General features: G+C 49.4%; 1 protein-coding gene across 3 annotated transcripts in view; it reads left to right on the forward strand.

Annotated features, from left to right (window-relative positions):
* COL5A1 (collagen type V alpha 1 chain) overlaps positions 1 to 15,952 on the forward strand; it is a 128,420-nt gene that overhangs the window by 54,962 nt on the left and 57,506 nt on the right. For all 3 annotated transcript variants that reach the window (NM_204790.4, XM_040648943.1, XM_040648944.1), the window contains exons 6-11: positions 1,362 to 1,508; positions 1,654 to 1,902; positions 5,807 to 5,953; positions 6,234 to 6,290; positions 9,357 to 9,398; positions 9,687 to 9,749. In NM_204790.4, the coding sequence (NP_990121.2) occupies positions 1,362 to 1,508; positions 1,654 to 1,902; positions 5,807 to 5,953; positions 6,234 to 6,290; positions 9,357 to 9,398; positions 9,687 to 9,749 (705 nt within the window). The remainder of the gene's footprint in view (positions 1 to 1,361; positions 1,509 to 1,653; positions 1,903 to 5,806; positions 5,954 to 6,233; positions 6,291 to 9,356; positions 9,399 to 9,686; positions 9,750 to 15,952) is intronic.

The following is a 15,952-nucleotide window of genomic DNA, read 5'->3' on the forward strand; positions in this document are numbered from 1 at the left end:
AAACCCTATTTTAGCTGTTAAACTTGAAACCAGATTAAGCACTTTTTTTTACTGGTACTCCTTTGAAACAAGAGGTGTCAAAGGCAGGAGGGACTTTTTTTTTTGCGTGTGCATTTGCCATTTGGATTTCCTTTAGGTAGAAATGGTCCCAGCTGATCTGTAATGGTTTCTCCCCTATGAGCTGCTGGGCTGTGCAAGGCAGCTTTTCCTACAGTCAGAGCTTATTTTCTTTACAAAACTTAAAGGAAAAAGAATGGGGTGCCTCCCTATTTCTGCTGCTCGATCGGAAACGTCTGAGTGGGGCTGATTTCCAGAAGACCATCATCTGAATTTGACACATTTAGAAGAGGTCTCAGGCTCAGCTCACGGCAATTAAAGTGCCTGGCACCCTCAGGCACTTCCCAGCACCTTGCCTGCTGCTTCTACCCAGTTTGCAGCAGTGCAGTGCCCTCTGCTTTGCTCTCAGCTCCTCCCCACTGATCTGCAGTGCTATTGCCGTGCTCTGGCTCACACAACTTGGGGTTTGGGTTAAGAAGCTGCTTTGGGGAGCAGAGTGCAGCTTGCAGCAGTGCAGCCCATGGAAGCTGTAACCGTGCTGCCAGTGCTGCTGGAGGACAGACTCTGTGGTGTGATCAAAGTGCATGGTAGTAGGAAAAAAAAGCTCTTCTTCTGGAGCCAGCAGTGCAACAAGGGCTGGCTTGTCTCCGGGCTATGTTGCTCTGTGTAAGAATAACTCATCCATGCGTCTGCTGCCAGCCGAAGCCATGGGCTGGCGGAGAGATTGGCTGTGCCCGGCTGTAACCAAATGTTTGGTTTGTATTTCATTCTGAAGAATGACTGACGCCTTGTGGAAAACTCTGAAAATATCTGGGTTGTGAAGCCCTCCTGCCTGCGGGTCACGGGCAGATAGGAAATCATAGGCATGTTATTAGGAGAGAAAAGAGCAGCCCGGCTTCTTGGAGCGGCGATGTGATGCACGTTGCCCTCTGCAGATCTGAGATGTGACCCAGGAGGGCTCATCAACTGCGTGTTAAAAACACCACCACTGTTTTTCTGTTCCATAGGGTAGCTGGGGGTGAGCAAACTCCTGCTGAGTGGCTTTGCTCTCTCCCAGGTGCCCCTGGGCTGAGAGATCAGTGGCAACCTGAAAGCACAGAGCAGCCCAAAGCCAGGCTCCTGGTGTTGCAGAAGCTGAAGAATGAGAGGAAGGGAAACTGCCATGGTCACTCCACAGCAGAAATGTAGTGCTGCATGCATGCACTGTGGCATGGACCGCTGGCGTGAAAGAAACCTACAGAGGGCTGTTGGGCACGGACTGGGTGCCACCAGCTGATGTTCTGCTGCTTGTATTCTCTCTGCAGTATACCGATGGGGAGGGAGAAGGGGACACCTACTACTATGAGTACCCCTACTATGAAGACGTTGATGAAGCTGTAAAGCCTGAAGCACCCACCACCAAACCTGCACCCCCAGGAGTGGCTGCTGGAGAGAGACCCGAAACCAAGCAGGTACCCACGTGAGGTCCTGGCTGATAAATGGCACCTTCGTGGAGCTGTGAACCAGGGAGTGGAGGGCAGTGCAGAACGTCTGCTTTGTTCCACCCGTTGTGGTGTATTTCATATATACTTGTTTGATTTTTGTTTTCCACACCAGGACTATCCTTCCCCCACGCCATCCCCTGAAGCAGGGAACCCCAGCAGGCAGACCAAAGGGGCTGCACCCGTGGACGACCCCCTGGTGGATGAGTACAACTATGAAACCATCAACGAGGAGTACTTCACACCTCTGCCCTATGAAGACATCAACTACAACGAAGAAGTAGACCCCCAGGGAGGGCTCACCGAAAATGCAGTGGAGGCGGAGCTCCCCACGAGTACCGTCATCACCTACAATGAGACTGATGTAATTTAATGAATCCTTCTCCTTTTGTTTGTTTATAGATAGATATATATTATTGCTATTTCTTAGCCCTGTGCAAAGGAGATGTGGTGATCCCTATGGTAAATCTGCAGGTGGCTCAGGCAGCTCTGCAAGAGGAAGTGTCAGGGTGTGGGATGTTTTCATTTTGTCATTCTTACTGAATGGCACCTTCACCTTTTTCAGGCTGAAACATAGAAATTACCAGCCAAATGACTTCAACGCTGGGACAAACCCCCGCATTTGGGTTATTCCGTTTGCCCACAGAGGCCCTCTGCCTTGTTGCAGATCTACTGACAATGGAATCAGCCCAGATCCCACCGCTGAGACTCTTTGGAACGGTTGCATTTTTACTTCCCCACATTTATTGTCACCATGTCACACTGGAGACTGCTCTGCCCTTAAGGCTTGCCCAGTTTTTGCTTTTATTGGTCTCATCCTCTGATGAGACTGAAATGAGCTGTCATGCAGCTGTGTCGTGTAGCTCGCCAGGCAAGGAAATAACTTCCTAGTTGATGAGGCAACTTCTTTGTTACCCAGGAGCATCAGCATGGGAAGCTGATGGCAGGATGAGGTTTCTTGGGGTGGGATTTGGCAGTGCTCTGTGGTTCTTCCTCGAGCGGAGCAGAAGTGAGCGATGGGACTGTGAAACTCAAGGCTTGCTGGGAGGTGTCGGAGAGTGGCAAAAGAGACAGCAAAAGCTGGCCAAGATCATTGTGGAGCTGGGCCTGAAAGCGTGAATTAAAAGGTGTCAGGGAAAGTGTCCAAAAAAGAGCTGAGCAGTGAGGAGGGGGTTGAGCCCAGACGGATGGGATGGAGCTGCTGGGAGAAGGCTGAGCGGGGTGGGGAGATGCTCAGGGGGGGAAGAAAAGCACTCCAGCAGATGGATGGACCGAGCGCCAGCCTGAGGGAACCAAAGGATGGGAAATGTTTCTGTTTCCTGACATGGAGCCAGAAATCTTTGGCCAAGCTTGAGCTTTCTAATAGGGAGGAATTAAAGATTGGATAGGGTGATCTTAAAAAAAATAAATAAATAAAAAATGGAAGTGGAAATAAGAGGCTTAAGGGCCTCTTTAAATTGTTAGGAAAGTCAAACAGAAGAGGAGCAAAGCTCAGGTAGGGAAATGTTGGGCAAAGCTTTCCTGTGTGAAAACTCAGCCTGCTCTCCCAAAGCATCACGGAGCATCCTGAGGCCGCCCGCCTCCAGCAGCTCAGAGGTGCGTGTCAATGGGGAAGGCCATGGGGCTGCTCGGGGTGGGAGCCTGCTCCACTTCATCCACTGGCTCCACTGAATCCTGCAGCGATGAGCAGAGAGGGGACATGACTTACCCAGCTGCGGGAGGTTCCCATGCTCCGAGGGCTTTATGCACTGTGACAGAGCCCCAGAAGGTGCACGTAGCCAAGGGGATATGGGTTTGCACTGCAGGGTGGGAGCTGGGAACCCCACTTGCAACCATGAGCTCCTGCTGAAGCTGAATGCTTTAATCCAGCAGCAGAGCAATCTGGGCAGTGTGGATGTGAGGATGTCACTGCTGCGTTCACCTGCCTGTGTTTTGGGCAGACTGTAATTCCTACGGTTGGAATTCTAAGGGACGTGGTCTTACAGGAGGCTGGGGGAGAGGTTTTGCAGGCAGGCTTAGTCTGTTAACTCTCCTGGGCTTGGGTTTGCTTACAGCTAATGACTCTGTGATAAATGCTGGCAGAGCAATGCTAAGATTTAGTAGGCAGCAGTACTCCTGTGAACACGAGGAACTGGGGACACATATATTCTGTTCATCGCCTGCTATTCATCAAGCAGTTTGCTTTGCTTGTCCAGATGCATACAGCAGTGGCTTCCAAGCTGCATCGCTTTCTTGAAAGGGAAGGCTGAAAGATGATTTAAATGAGGTTGTTATCAGCAATGGAGCATCGCAGTACTTTGCACAGTGATTTTTTGACCTCCTGTTTTCTTTTTGCACTGCGTTCTGAATGCAGGGTGCTTTTGTTGTTCTTCCTCATTCCGGAGCAGCTGAAGATCTCAGCACAGAGAGCTTTCTTTCCTTCTGCTCTGCCCACTTATTCAGCGTATTATCTCTTTCCAAGCAAATTGATTTGGGGATATCGAACCATCAAAAGAGGATTTCTGATGTTCATGTCATGAAATGCAATTTGAGGAAGTTTGCTGTGTTATCTCTAAAAGCTTTGTGGGGAGATGAGCAAGCTTTAAGGTTTCAAAGTGCAAACGCTGATAAAAGAGTTGTAACTTAGCAGATAGCAGAGGTGTGACAGCACCTGATCCGTTTGCATGGTGCAAATGAAAACTGATGCAAAGCTTTCCAAGCTTTCTAATCAGGAGCCACCATTGAGTGGTTTGGAAAGGAGTAGCTTAGAATCATTTTGGCAAAAAAATGGATCTGGGAGCAACGTGGATCCGCCAGCTATGTGCTGCCAAAGACTTGTTGCAGAAACACGTGGAGACTACATATGAGATATGTCAATGTCTGGTTAAGTGCCTGCCACCCGCTTCTGGCCTTATCCAGACTTCGGGTTAAGAATCATTCCTAGAAGCTTTCTTAGGAAGTATTGGCAAAGAAATCTACTTTTGAGGCTCTCTGCTCCATACCTTGAATGGAAGATTCACCGTTGCTGTAATCACATAGCCATTTCCCAAATGGCAACAGCATGGCAGGGAAAGGGGGAGAGAGGCGGGTTGTTGGGAACTGTTTGGTAGCAGGGCTGTGGAATTCACTGATGCCCTTTAGGGTTTTACCTCTGTCCCCGCCTTTTCAATGCTCTGATTCAGGAAAATACGAGATGGGATGACTTGTCATGAGTTCTCCCTGCTGATTAAATGACGAAAGGTGGCAGGAGTAGGAAGTACACTGCCTTCTAATGAGGCTTCTTCTTTAAATCCTCCTGCATGCAGATACAGATGCTCATGGATTCTGAGCAGTTCTGGCACAGAAACAAGGTCTGCAAATGATGGTGGCATTTAAGTGATTCTGAATTCATAGCAGCGAAGAGAGAATCTCTCTGGGAAGCACTGGAAGTAATTCAATTGATGGACCATTTTGTTCATTAACAAGACGGGAAGGAAACAAAATGATTATCAGCACATTTCCTTCCTTATAGTGAGCTTCCAACTGGAGGATGCTGGGAGAGAAGTGCCTGCAGAGAGGGCAGGGAGGTGGACATAAGCAAGGAAATTCTGATGCACGTGTGGTGTCCCTGTTTGTGTACTGTGGTATCTGGTGCTGTGAAGATGCAGAAAGGATTTTAGCAATTAAAGCCATCAGATTTGTAAAGTCTGCTCCCGCTCTTTGGAAAAGCAGGGTGGGTTTGGATCACAGACACAACAGGAGGGCTTTGTATAAACAAAGTGGGATTTTTCCACATTTCCTCCTGTCATGAGCTTCTCATAATGAAACGCTGCCTTTTCGACTTGGATTTTGAGAACGGGATGGGGTTTGATGGATTGATTTGGTGCTTGCTGATCCGATGGCCCCCATATTCAGGCTGTGGGAGGCGAGCAGGAAAATTCAGTTCCACGTTTCTCAAAGCCTCCGGAGTTTGTGGGGAGGTCCCATCACAGCCCCCTGCTTTGTGCTGCTTTGTTTGCCTCACTCAGACCATGGCACTGTCACTGTTATTTCCTGCTTAGGGGGGATAGCTGCTGGGGAAGGCCAGAGTTGTGTGAAGATCCTTCCATCCCTCTTGCCTGCTGTTGGGGAAGACTCTTGGAGGTCACTGGAGACCTTAAAACTTCAGAATTAAACTTTTCTTGTGCTTTTTATTGGTAATCATTAGCATGAGGCTGCTTCTCTCCCCGAACCCCATTCTCCCCCTGGGCTTTCAGCATGCACATCCTGCAGAGATTTGCAGCCTGACACATTGCTGCTCTCACTTCCAGGCTGCTCAAGGAGGAGACGACCTGGATAAAGACTTCACCGAGGAAACGATAAAAGAATACGATGGGAACTACTACTATTATGACAGAACAGTGTCTCCGGACATCGGGCCTGGGATGCCTGCCAACCAAGACACCATCTACGAAGGGGTAAGGGAGTTTTTTTTCCATCAAATGCACGCTTCAGAAACGATTTTGTTCCCCCACAGCTCAAGATGAGCAGTGCAAAAGGTGGTGATCCCATCCCACTTGGGTTCTTCCACCCAAGAGGCAATGTTTGCCATCAGTGTGTCTGTGCTCAGGGCAGGTGGCAATGGCCCACTTGTGCCGTGCACAGATGTTGTGACATTGCCTCCTGTTCCTGCTCAGGGCTGTTGGGTCAGGTGATGCTCTCTCTGACTGCTTGCCTTTGTTCTGTTCCATGCTGCAGATCGGAGGCCCACGGGGTGAGAAGGGGCAGAAGGGCGAGCCTGCCATTATTGAGCCGGTAAGGACAACCTCTCTGCATTCTGTATGGTGTGGTGCTCTTGGTAGTACAGCCGAGAAGAAAATTTCCCATTACTTGGGCCATTTTAGTATAAAATACTGCAATTATTTCTTTTTAAGACACTTCACAAAGCAGCTTAAATTAGGAAGGAAGTGCTCAATTTCCCATGACATCTCATTTGCTGTAGCGTAACCCCAGACCTTCCGCAATAGAAGTGCCTGGCAGAGGCCATTCCCCACCTCTGCAGGGATTTTGGAGGCCCCACAACGCTACTCCTGCAGCCTGGGGCCAGACCACACTCTGACCCAAACCCTCAGCTTGGGGATGGCTTTAATGGTGCAGCCAATAGGTTTGGCTCTGTGCAAATAAAGGGTTCTCGGCGCACAGCTTGCTCTATTGCCTGCTCCCAGGTCCCAGCAGCTCCCAGAGAAGCCCTGTGTAGTCCCAGGGGGAACATCACTGCTTTCCTTCTTTACAGTTCCACTCTGACCCATTCCCGGGGTTGTTTTGCTTTCTAAGGAATGGTTATAAACTGTGCAGTCTGCACAAAAGGTCAGCGCCCAGCGGAGCATCCCATAGGTGCAGATGGGTCTCCCCAGTGCTGCTCATGTGCCCTCAGCAGGACAAGGGGCTGTTGGCACATGTCTGTGTCCCTCTTGAGGTGCTGGGGTGCTCCTGGGCTGGGAGTAGGGCTTGGCATCACTGCGCCCACCCCACCGGCCGCATCTCCGAAGGGCAAAGCTGCACACCAGCAGCTCAGTTAACCCAGTTTCTCTTGGCAGAGAGCCCAAGCGATGCCCAGCAAAGCACTAGTACTTCCCATTGCCCACAGTCCATTCTTTTTTCTTCCAATTCTTCCTCCATTTCCTTCTCAAGGAGACTTTGCCGATGCTGGCAGAGCAAGGGAGGAGCTGGGGGCAGCAGTGGGGCTTCACGGGCCTCCACCACTGCCTTATGAAAGCATTTCCGAGCCTTCCTTCCCTCTTTCCTTCCTGGGTCCTGCTATCCCCCTGCAAACAAAGGCAAGGAGCGAATGCCTTGCTGAACATTGCAGCAACACAGAGAAGGCAGCTTCAGCAGCCCACCCTGGGCCGGAACCAATCTGCAATGTTACAGAGCGAACAAAATAATGGTTAAGTTTAATCATCCAGAAAGAATTTGGCCGCCTTCGCTATTTCAAAACACTGGAGCACGTATAGCTTTTGCCAGAGAGTAAACAAGACCAAATGCTGCCGTGTTCCCCTCCGTTCAGTTCCTCTTTAGCAGAGAGAAATTCGCATTTGCTGCGCTCTTTATCTGGTTTTTGATCGGAGCTGCAGCAGAGGTGGAGGGGGGGGGGGGGAGAAAAACCGAAGGCGGGTTCTGCTGAATTCTCTTATCTTGGCCTTCAGGCTGCCTGTCCTTCAATCCTTGCTCTGTGCTGACGCTCGCTGGAAGCAGCAGGGCAGCACAGGCTGCTCAGGGACGTGGCAGGGATGCTGGGACCCCTGTGTCCCCATGGCCCACCTGTGGGGGTGACAGGCTGCCTTTCCCTGCTCTGGGGCAGACTCAGGTGCTCACAGCTGCCTTCAGAGAGGGTTTGCTCAGCCTTTGCACGGCTCCCCCATACACTGCAGCCAGTTTTTGTGCTTTCTCTGCAGCGTTAGCCTCACCTGTGGGTAGCAACTGGGTTTTGAGGGGACTGACATCCCTTTTTTTTCCCCTGGATGGCCCCAAACATGTGCTTTGCTTACTGCCCCCAAGGCAACCCCCTTTGGTGGCATGCCCCCAGCTGGTCCCACAGCCTCCCGTATCCCCACCCCTGTGCTGATGAGAGGTCGTGTAAACAGCAGCGATCTCTTGCCGGGGAGAATCTCCAGATGTCCCTAAAGCTGGAGCTCAACATAAACCAACTGATAAATATGGGAAGATGCCAAGGATGTTTGCATCATGAATGGGCTAATTAGCCCAGGCTGTGCATAGGAGCATCCTGCAGCCGGCTGTGGGAAGCAGAGCTCAGCCCTGTGCGTGCTCAGCCTGCGGTAACCCTGGGGGCACCCCTAGAAAGTTCTGGGAGGGACAGATGTGGGCTTGGGCTCTCTGCATCAGACTGGAGACACTGTTAGCACGGAGAAGGGGAAGGGTTGGTGTTGGGTTCTGTATCGGAGGCTGCCACACACCAATGTGCCATCGTTTGTCTCAGTGGGGATGGACTCTGTGGTCCCTGTATGGGAGGATGTTTGCTCAGAGCTCTGGGATTGTCCATGGAAAAGGAGGTAGGGCCTTGTGGATGTCATTCCTGGGGGATCAGGATCACCTGCCCCATCCTGCTAGCCCTCGACAGCAAGGAGCTCATATTTAGTGTGGGTTGAAGGAGTGTTGTGTAGGGATTACTTCTAATTCCCAGCCAGAAGAGAGCGATGCCTCCATGGCTGGCAGTGAAATTACTTCCAGAAAGCATTTGCCTGGCTGAATGGGAGGTTTTTTTCTTGCCTCTTACATAGCCATGAGGGGGGAGAACAACCGAGTAAATAAATGAACAGAAACAGCTCAATTCCACTGAGTATGTGCTAGACCTGATTTAAAGTTAGGACAAAATATCTGGATGAAAAGGAATGGAATAACATAATTCTGCTGTTTTGCCTGCGCAGTGATTTCCTGGGTACACAGAGTAAATCATGGTGTGCAGCTGCTAGGAAAGTAATTTCAAAAAAACCCCAAACCTTTGCAGTTTGCTTATTAACTTTCTATTGTTCTCTCTCCAAGCTGCTGGGTCTTAGGGGCTGCTGCTTCCCAAAAAGGAGCTCTTCTCCCCATCACCATAACTGAGGTTTGCCCTTTAGTGAGGGGAGGAGGGCAGTGGGCAGGAAGGCAGCCCAGTGCTGGGGTGAAGGGCTGTTTCTCCATGCCCTGCATGATCCAAATAAATGCTATTTGGTTTTGGTGATGTCACTGAGGGAGTATGGAAGCGAGCAGAGAGGTCTGAGCTATTTAAGGATGGAGAAAGCATTGGGTTTCCAGCCCTGAAGTTGGGGTGGCTTTGAGGATGTGCCTTGCTAATCCCTGTTATTCCTTCCTCTTGTTTAGGGTATGCTTGTGGAAGGCCCCCCTGGTCCCGAAGGCCCCGCAGTAAGTGGTGTTGGGGTTACACCTTTAGGCTGGGTGGAGATGGATGCATGCATTGCGGGGGGCTGATGCCCGCACGGGGCTCAGCACGCAGCTGGTCCCAGGCTCTATTGCTTCCATATGCCACGTGTGTGTGTGTGTGTGTGTGTGCAAAATGCTTTGGGGTTGGTTTTCTGGAGTCAAAATAAACAGAAAGCCCTATTTCTTTTCCTGCTCTTTGCATGAACATTACAAATAAGAACACATTTCCATTCAGCGGCTTATTATTTTTTTCTGCCTTTTCTATGCTAGGGCCTTCCAGGACCTCCAGGACCAACCGGACCTGTGGGCTTAATGGGAGATCCTGGAGAGAGAGTGAGTATCCCTGTTCTCCTATTTGGCTGATGCCTTTCATTAGTTTGTGTGTTCGAAGGGGGACAGCACTGGAGTCCTCAATGCTGCTGGTTGCACAAGGCATTTGATAGCAATCCCCTCCAGATCTTTGGTTTTACTGCCTCGAAACCTTCAAAGCCCCTTCCAACCCAAACCATTCAATGATTCTATGATTATTCTGTGATAAAATCAGGCAAAGGGATTGCCAGCCCTAAAAGGTGCTTGTGCCGTGGGGAAGGCAACCTTTGCATCTGGGGACGAACAGCTGGGGACCACAACTTTGAGTCCTCACGACAGCAGTGGGTTGGGTTTGCTTGCATCTCAGCACAACCCCTGGGGTCACTCCACCACTATTGCTGAGTTCCTTCCACCTTTTTCGTGTCCCGGACTGCTCCTGTTGGGAGGATCACTCTGTGCAGCATCTCATCTTTGCACTGGGTGGGTTATTGCACTGAACCAGCAAGCACTAAAGAGTGACTGATGTGAATTAGCATTGCTGTACCTGAGCACTTGTGCATTTGGTTTTGATGCAACTTCAGCTCGGTTCTGGAGGAGGACCAATGCATCCCCCTTGGTGCAGCCAACCTCTTGTATAGGTAAATTCATTGATTTCAGCAAGTCTGCATGAGCAGAGCAAACAGAGCTTGACATCTGTCTCAGTGCCTTGGTGCATCATTATGTTGAGTGCAGTCACATATGCCTTCAGAATAGCTGCTAGGACATTGCTGTTCTGTCTGGGGCATGTCTCCTGCCCAGGACACTGTGTGCATGATCTTCTCTTTGGGAGGTTTACTTTTTCTTCCATCAGCAGTGGATGAGATTTGTTTTGTCTTGGAACAGCACAGATTCCTATAGGGAGTGGCTAAAAAGAGAAAATGAGGCACGAAGGGAGAGCATGGATTATCTTACACTGAGCAAAACCAGCTCTAATGTGGCCAGGCAGCAGCACTGAGATGAGCATCCAGGACAGCATTGGGCTCTGGAGCTGCTGGGAGCAATTTTAGTGGACATGAGAAATTCACCTGCAAATAAAAGCAGCCATAAGGACAAGGCTGTTGGTGGCCTGAGGCATCCAGCATGTCCTACAGGCCAAAATGGCAAAAGCAAGCCTACAGATGGGGGTCTGAAGGTAGGCTGGTCAGGGACCTTTATTTCCAGCATTTCTCTGGGAAAGCATAGGAGCTCTCAGTTCCCAGTGTGATGGTTGGGGCTTGAGCATGTTTTCCTGACACCATGGCATCCTCTGCTGCTTTAGCAGCTGCTTTCTGCATGGGGAATTGTGCCCCATTTGTCCCTGAGACCTGGAAGGGGGAAAGGATGGGGAGATCCAGGCCTTCTATATCTGCATGGCTTCCCATTCCTGTGACAGACTTCCACCATGCAGAGTGGGAAGGCCTGCACAGACAACGGATGTTGTGTTGTTCTGATGTGTCTTAGCACAGCTAATTGCTGCAGCTCCTGGTAAGGATTTGTGATGTGATGTTGTTGTTTATCTCTTTTTTCACTTAATTTTTGATTTTAACTGCATAACTTATCACCCAAAATGAAGGAGAGGGAATTTGCTCCATTACAGAGAATCAGAACGAGATCTCTACGTGATCATTTTTAATGCTTACGTGATGCTGGAGGTTTGCTGTGGCCTCCTTTGAAGTCACTGTCAAATGTGCATCAAACCTCTGGATTTTACTGCTTCTTGCACCAGCCATGTACCCCCTGGAAGTGGCCGATCACCTTTCCACACCAGGATGGGATGCATTGCAGTGTGAGAACCCCAATTAGACAGAACACCGAAGTATTTCTCCCTAAGTGCTTCGTATCTGGGCTCTCTGCACTGAGCAGGGGCTGAGCCACTGTGCCTGAGCTTGCAGAAGCCTCTTCTTGGCCTGGTTTTCCCCACTCTCTTCCACCCTCAGCTTTTGAAGCCCAACTCTGATCCCTCGCAGGAAATGCTTGGGATCACTCTGGAAAAGCACTCTTGAGTTTCTTTTCTATCCTTTGACCCTCCAAGCTGTTGTCCCTCCCAGCACCGCCCTTTCACCCTTCCTCTCCCACCCATCAAAGTGTGTCTCCATCCCACCCATTGCTGACCCGCGCTGGAGGTGCCTCTTTTGGTTTTCGGGTGTATTTGAGGAGATAGATAGTTTAGGTGTTGGTGTATTCTTGTGGCAATGACCCTGACGTGAGCCCTGGTCTTTTAATTAAAGCTCTTTGTTGCAGTGCTGGTCTCTGGGGAACTTAGCTGGAGTTCACCTGATACCACACTCCTGCAACCCCACAGCAAGCTTCTGTAAAGCCCCCCACCTCATTTACGCTCCTGGTGTACTTATTGGTTTTTGATGGAACAGTAATAACATTTCTTGTGGTTGTGACATGATTGAGAACGAGAGGCCCTGACGGAACTCCATTGATCGGTGTCTGCGAGCTCAGAAAGTCAATATGCAGCAGTAGGCTGAGCCACTGCTCAGAGGAGTCGGTTTAACCCATGAATCACCACACAGAGGTTGACTTAACCCATGGGATGCCGCTCAGAGGTTGGCTATGTGCTGTCCAACTTGCTCTTCTACTCCCCTTGTTGCTCTCCTTTGGCTCCCAACAGTTCATTTGCATTATGAGATGGATGCTGGCCCTGCTGATGAGGGGGCTGGTACTTCTGCCACTTGTCCATGCACATGCAGACATTTCCTGGCCTGGACATTTCCAGGCTCCCCTTGAATGGCCACGCGAAGCCCATCAGCAGCATCACACTGGCCTTGATGTTGCTGTTACACACCTTGAAATAAAAGGCTCAATTCACATTCAAGCACAGTGTGCACATCCTGCTTTTCCTAAGTGTCCAGAACAGAACTTAATACAACATATTGCACATAGTGAAGCAATGAGCTTGCAAAGCCAGGAACTGCAACTGTATTAAAAACACCCTTTTCAATTAGAGCAGCTCCTCTTTAATTTGTTTATTATTAACCCTGCGCATCGCTCATGAATTTACATGGTGCTTGTATGAGTACAGTGAGGAACATTGCATCTGATAGGCTTTATATTTGCAATCAGACAGGTGCACTGAATTAATATAACAATATTCAGCTATGTTAATATTGGCCAACACTCATTTAGCTCTGTTTTATTCATTATGTTGGTTGGTTCATTTATCCCTGTAATTTTGCAGCACGGAGAAGTGCTTGTGACACCAGTATAGCTGCAGACAGCCTGTCTGTGGGAGGACTAATCTGGGGGGCTCTTTCCAGTGATGGAAAGAAGGAAATGTGGAATATTCCAGAATGGAATGAAGAAATTGGGAGAAAAATATGCTGTTTTTGAATGAGGTGCTCTACAGCACTGGAACAGACCACAGTTTGGTCACTGACCTCGTTGTGTTGGGAACTGGGGGGTGTCTGGGTGCTGCTGGGCTCCTGTCAGCCTCTGGCTCTGAGCAAAGGTTGATGTCAATGCCTGTGTTGTATTTCCCAGGGCTATGCAGTCATTGTGTCCCAGTGGACTCATTTCCACTGAGGATAGTTTTGCATCTCAGAAGCGTCATAGGATCCCCAGTGCCCTTTGTGTGGTTTTAAGTCTTAAAGCTTTCGGTTCCTCCATTGGATTGCTTTGCACAGAGCACCCCGAATACTTCACTCATGTAATTCTCTGGCCAGGACCAAAAATGGGAGGGAAATATTCTGTGAGGGTGATTTAAAACTCAAAACTGGGCTAATGGGGGCCCATGGTCTGTGCTGCTGGGCACTGCTCCGAAGACCATCGTCTGTCGCTGTGTCCTACTCAAGGAGCCAGATAATGCATGCAGTAAGATTTCAGCTGAAGCATTCCTTTGAAATATTGCATCGGTGTTTACGCTCAGCGCGGCGTTTTAGAGCACTGCACCAAATGAAAGCTGAAGTCCCCATCCTTGGTTGCTGTATATCAGCAAATCTCTATTTACGTAATGAGAGCGACACAGATTTACACTGACTGGGAGCCTGGCATGCTGCATTTCTCAAAGGCATTCTAAGGCTTCTGCAAACCAGCCTGAATTGCAATTTACAAAGTGCTTTATGGTCTGGATTTCCCTCCGTTGCCCCCCGCTGCTCTGCACCACGTGGAGAAGACCTCACACACCCGACCTGGAACAAAACCAGGCATTGATGCAGAAAACCATTTCCTCACTGTTTGTCGGGCAGAGCACACAGCGAGAGATAAACAACCCCATTCCTGATCCATCATCAGTGGGACCAGCACCGAACGAGAGGAGAGAGAGGGAAGAAAGTTTATTATATAAAGGTGAACCTGGCCTAAATTATTTATGTGCTGTGCTGCAGCAGATGGGACTGCCCTCTGCACCCCGTCGGAGGAGTCAGGGACGCCGGTGTCGGCCAGGCTAAGTAAACAGCACACATGTAACATCACAAGCTTGTCTTGAAAAATGGATGGGCTGGCATGTTATACAGCTCCCTTTAGTGCTGGGGGAACTGCTGAGTGCTGTGCTGATCAATCACCAGCTGCAGTGCTGGGCTGTTATTCCAGGCTGGCCTCGGTGCTGGCTGCCCTGTAATTGTGGTGCAGGACACAGAAATAACCCCATGGGGTGGAGTAACCGTGGCTCTTGTTCCCCAAAGCTGGGCTCTAATTTAGGGCTTGGTGCTTTTGGGTTCCTTTTTAGGAGGGAGGCGACAAAAGAGATGTTAGGTTAAATAAGATGTGGAAGGAATGGAAGAGGAGGGAGTGAAGAGATGTGAGGTAAAGCCAAGTCCTGTGCTGCTGCAGAAATGGGGAGCTGCATGGCTGAGACACCACATGGGGGAAGAAGATGTCCTTCCAGTCCCCAGCATGTCCTGAGACCTCAGCCCAAACCAGGGGGAGTCTGATGGGATGAGTTAGACACCCTTCTAGAAGCAGACCCAATGAGCACTCAGGTCTGTCTGTAGGACAACAGGGCAAGCGTGACACTTCAACTACTCCTTTTTAAAATGCTCTGCTTTATAGATTTTGTATTGTTTTCCCTTCCTCCCTCCCCTACCCTCATCCACCTTCCTTTGCCTTGTCTGGTGAGCGTGAAGCTTCCCAGGACAAAGGCTGGGTCTCCCGTGTCCTTGCTGCATGTCCATATGGGTGTGGGATTTGGGGCAGGGTTTTTTTTTCCCTTTCATTTGGTGTCTGTACAGGCTTGAGGACTTGGGGCAAGTTGAAGAGAGTTAGAACTAATGTAGATGTTTGTTGCTGGCTCTTCCAAGAGTGCCGGTTCCCCAAAGATGAATTTATTATTGGCGTTTACTGAGCAGAGGAGTGTTCAAGCCCTTAAACCTGACCTGTTGGCCAGGGAGTCCTGTCTGCTTTGCCATGGAATGAGTACCAGGGCTACTCTTGGCCTCCCTGGGATGAGATCAAGTCATTCTTGCCTTCAGCTCCTCAAGCTGATGTGAAAACTGCAATTATTGCACGTGCATTGAGTGGTTGGGTGTCGTCCTCCTCCTCTTCTGTAGGGTTATGGATGGATGTGCAAATTTGGGTTAGCTTCAACTTCATGCCGAGTACGCAGCTGGGAGTGCAAATTATCTGTGGGCTGTCGCAGGAAAATTGGCCATATTTGGTTATTTATAGCTTCATCAATACATCTTTTACTGCATACATGTTTCTTTAGTGCAAGTTAAAGACACTCAGCTGATGTTAATCAGCACAGCTCCATTCAGGCCCTTGGAGTTTTGCTGATTTATGGCTGCTGACAGGATCACTCCATTGTAGACAGAAATGGTCTCCTAGGACGAAAAAAGACAGAGGAGAGAAAAATGGAATGACCCAGGTGACTGAACATGTACGGAAATGTATTTATTTTTCCACTATTTCTATTTCACTGACTTGAGTTATGAAGTTTCACATACCTTTTTAACAGATTTTAACAGACCCAACTAAGCATTGATTCCATTGATTCGGAACATGGCAGAGGCTTTTATTGTTCACTTGAATGTTGCTTATGGCAGATACAGAAGACAAGGGAGCCAGGATGTAAGAAGAGGGAATTGCTAAGAACAACCATGTGCGCTTACAGATGTACTTCCACAGAGTTTGCCAGACCATCAGGATGCCAGCATGCTCGGTGTGAGCTGTCGGGATAGGGAGCCCTTTGTGTTGTGACATATGTCTGTACAGCCACAGCCACTTGGGTATGGACATGACTAAGACGATGCTATAGAAGTTTGTTT

The sequence above is a fragment of the Gallus gallus genome, chromosome 17, assembly GCF_016699485.2.
Source record: "Gallus gallus isolate bGalGal1 chromosome 17, bGalGal1.mat.broiler.GRCg7b, whole genome shotgun sequence".
Lineage (NCBI taxonomy): Eukaryota > Metazoa > Chordata > Aves > Galliformes > Phasianidae > Gallus > Gallus gallus.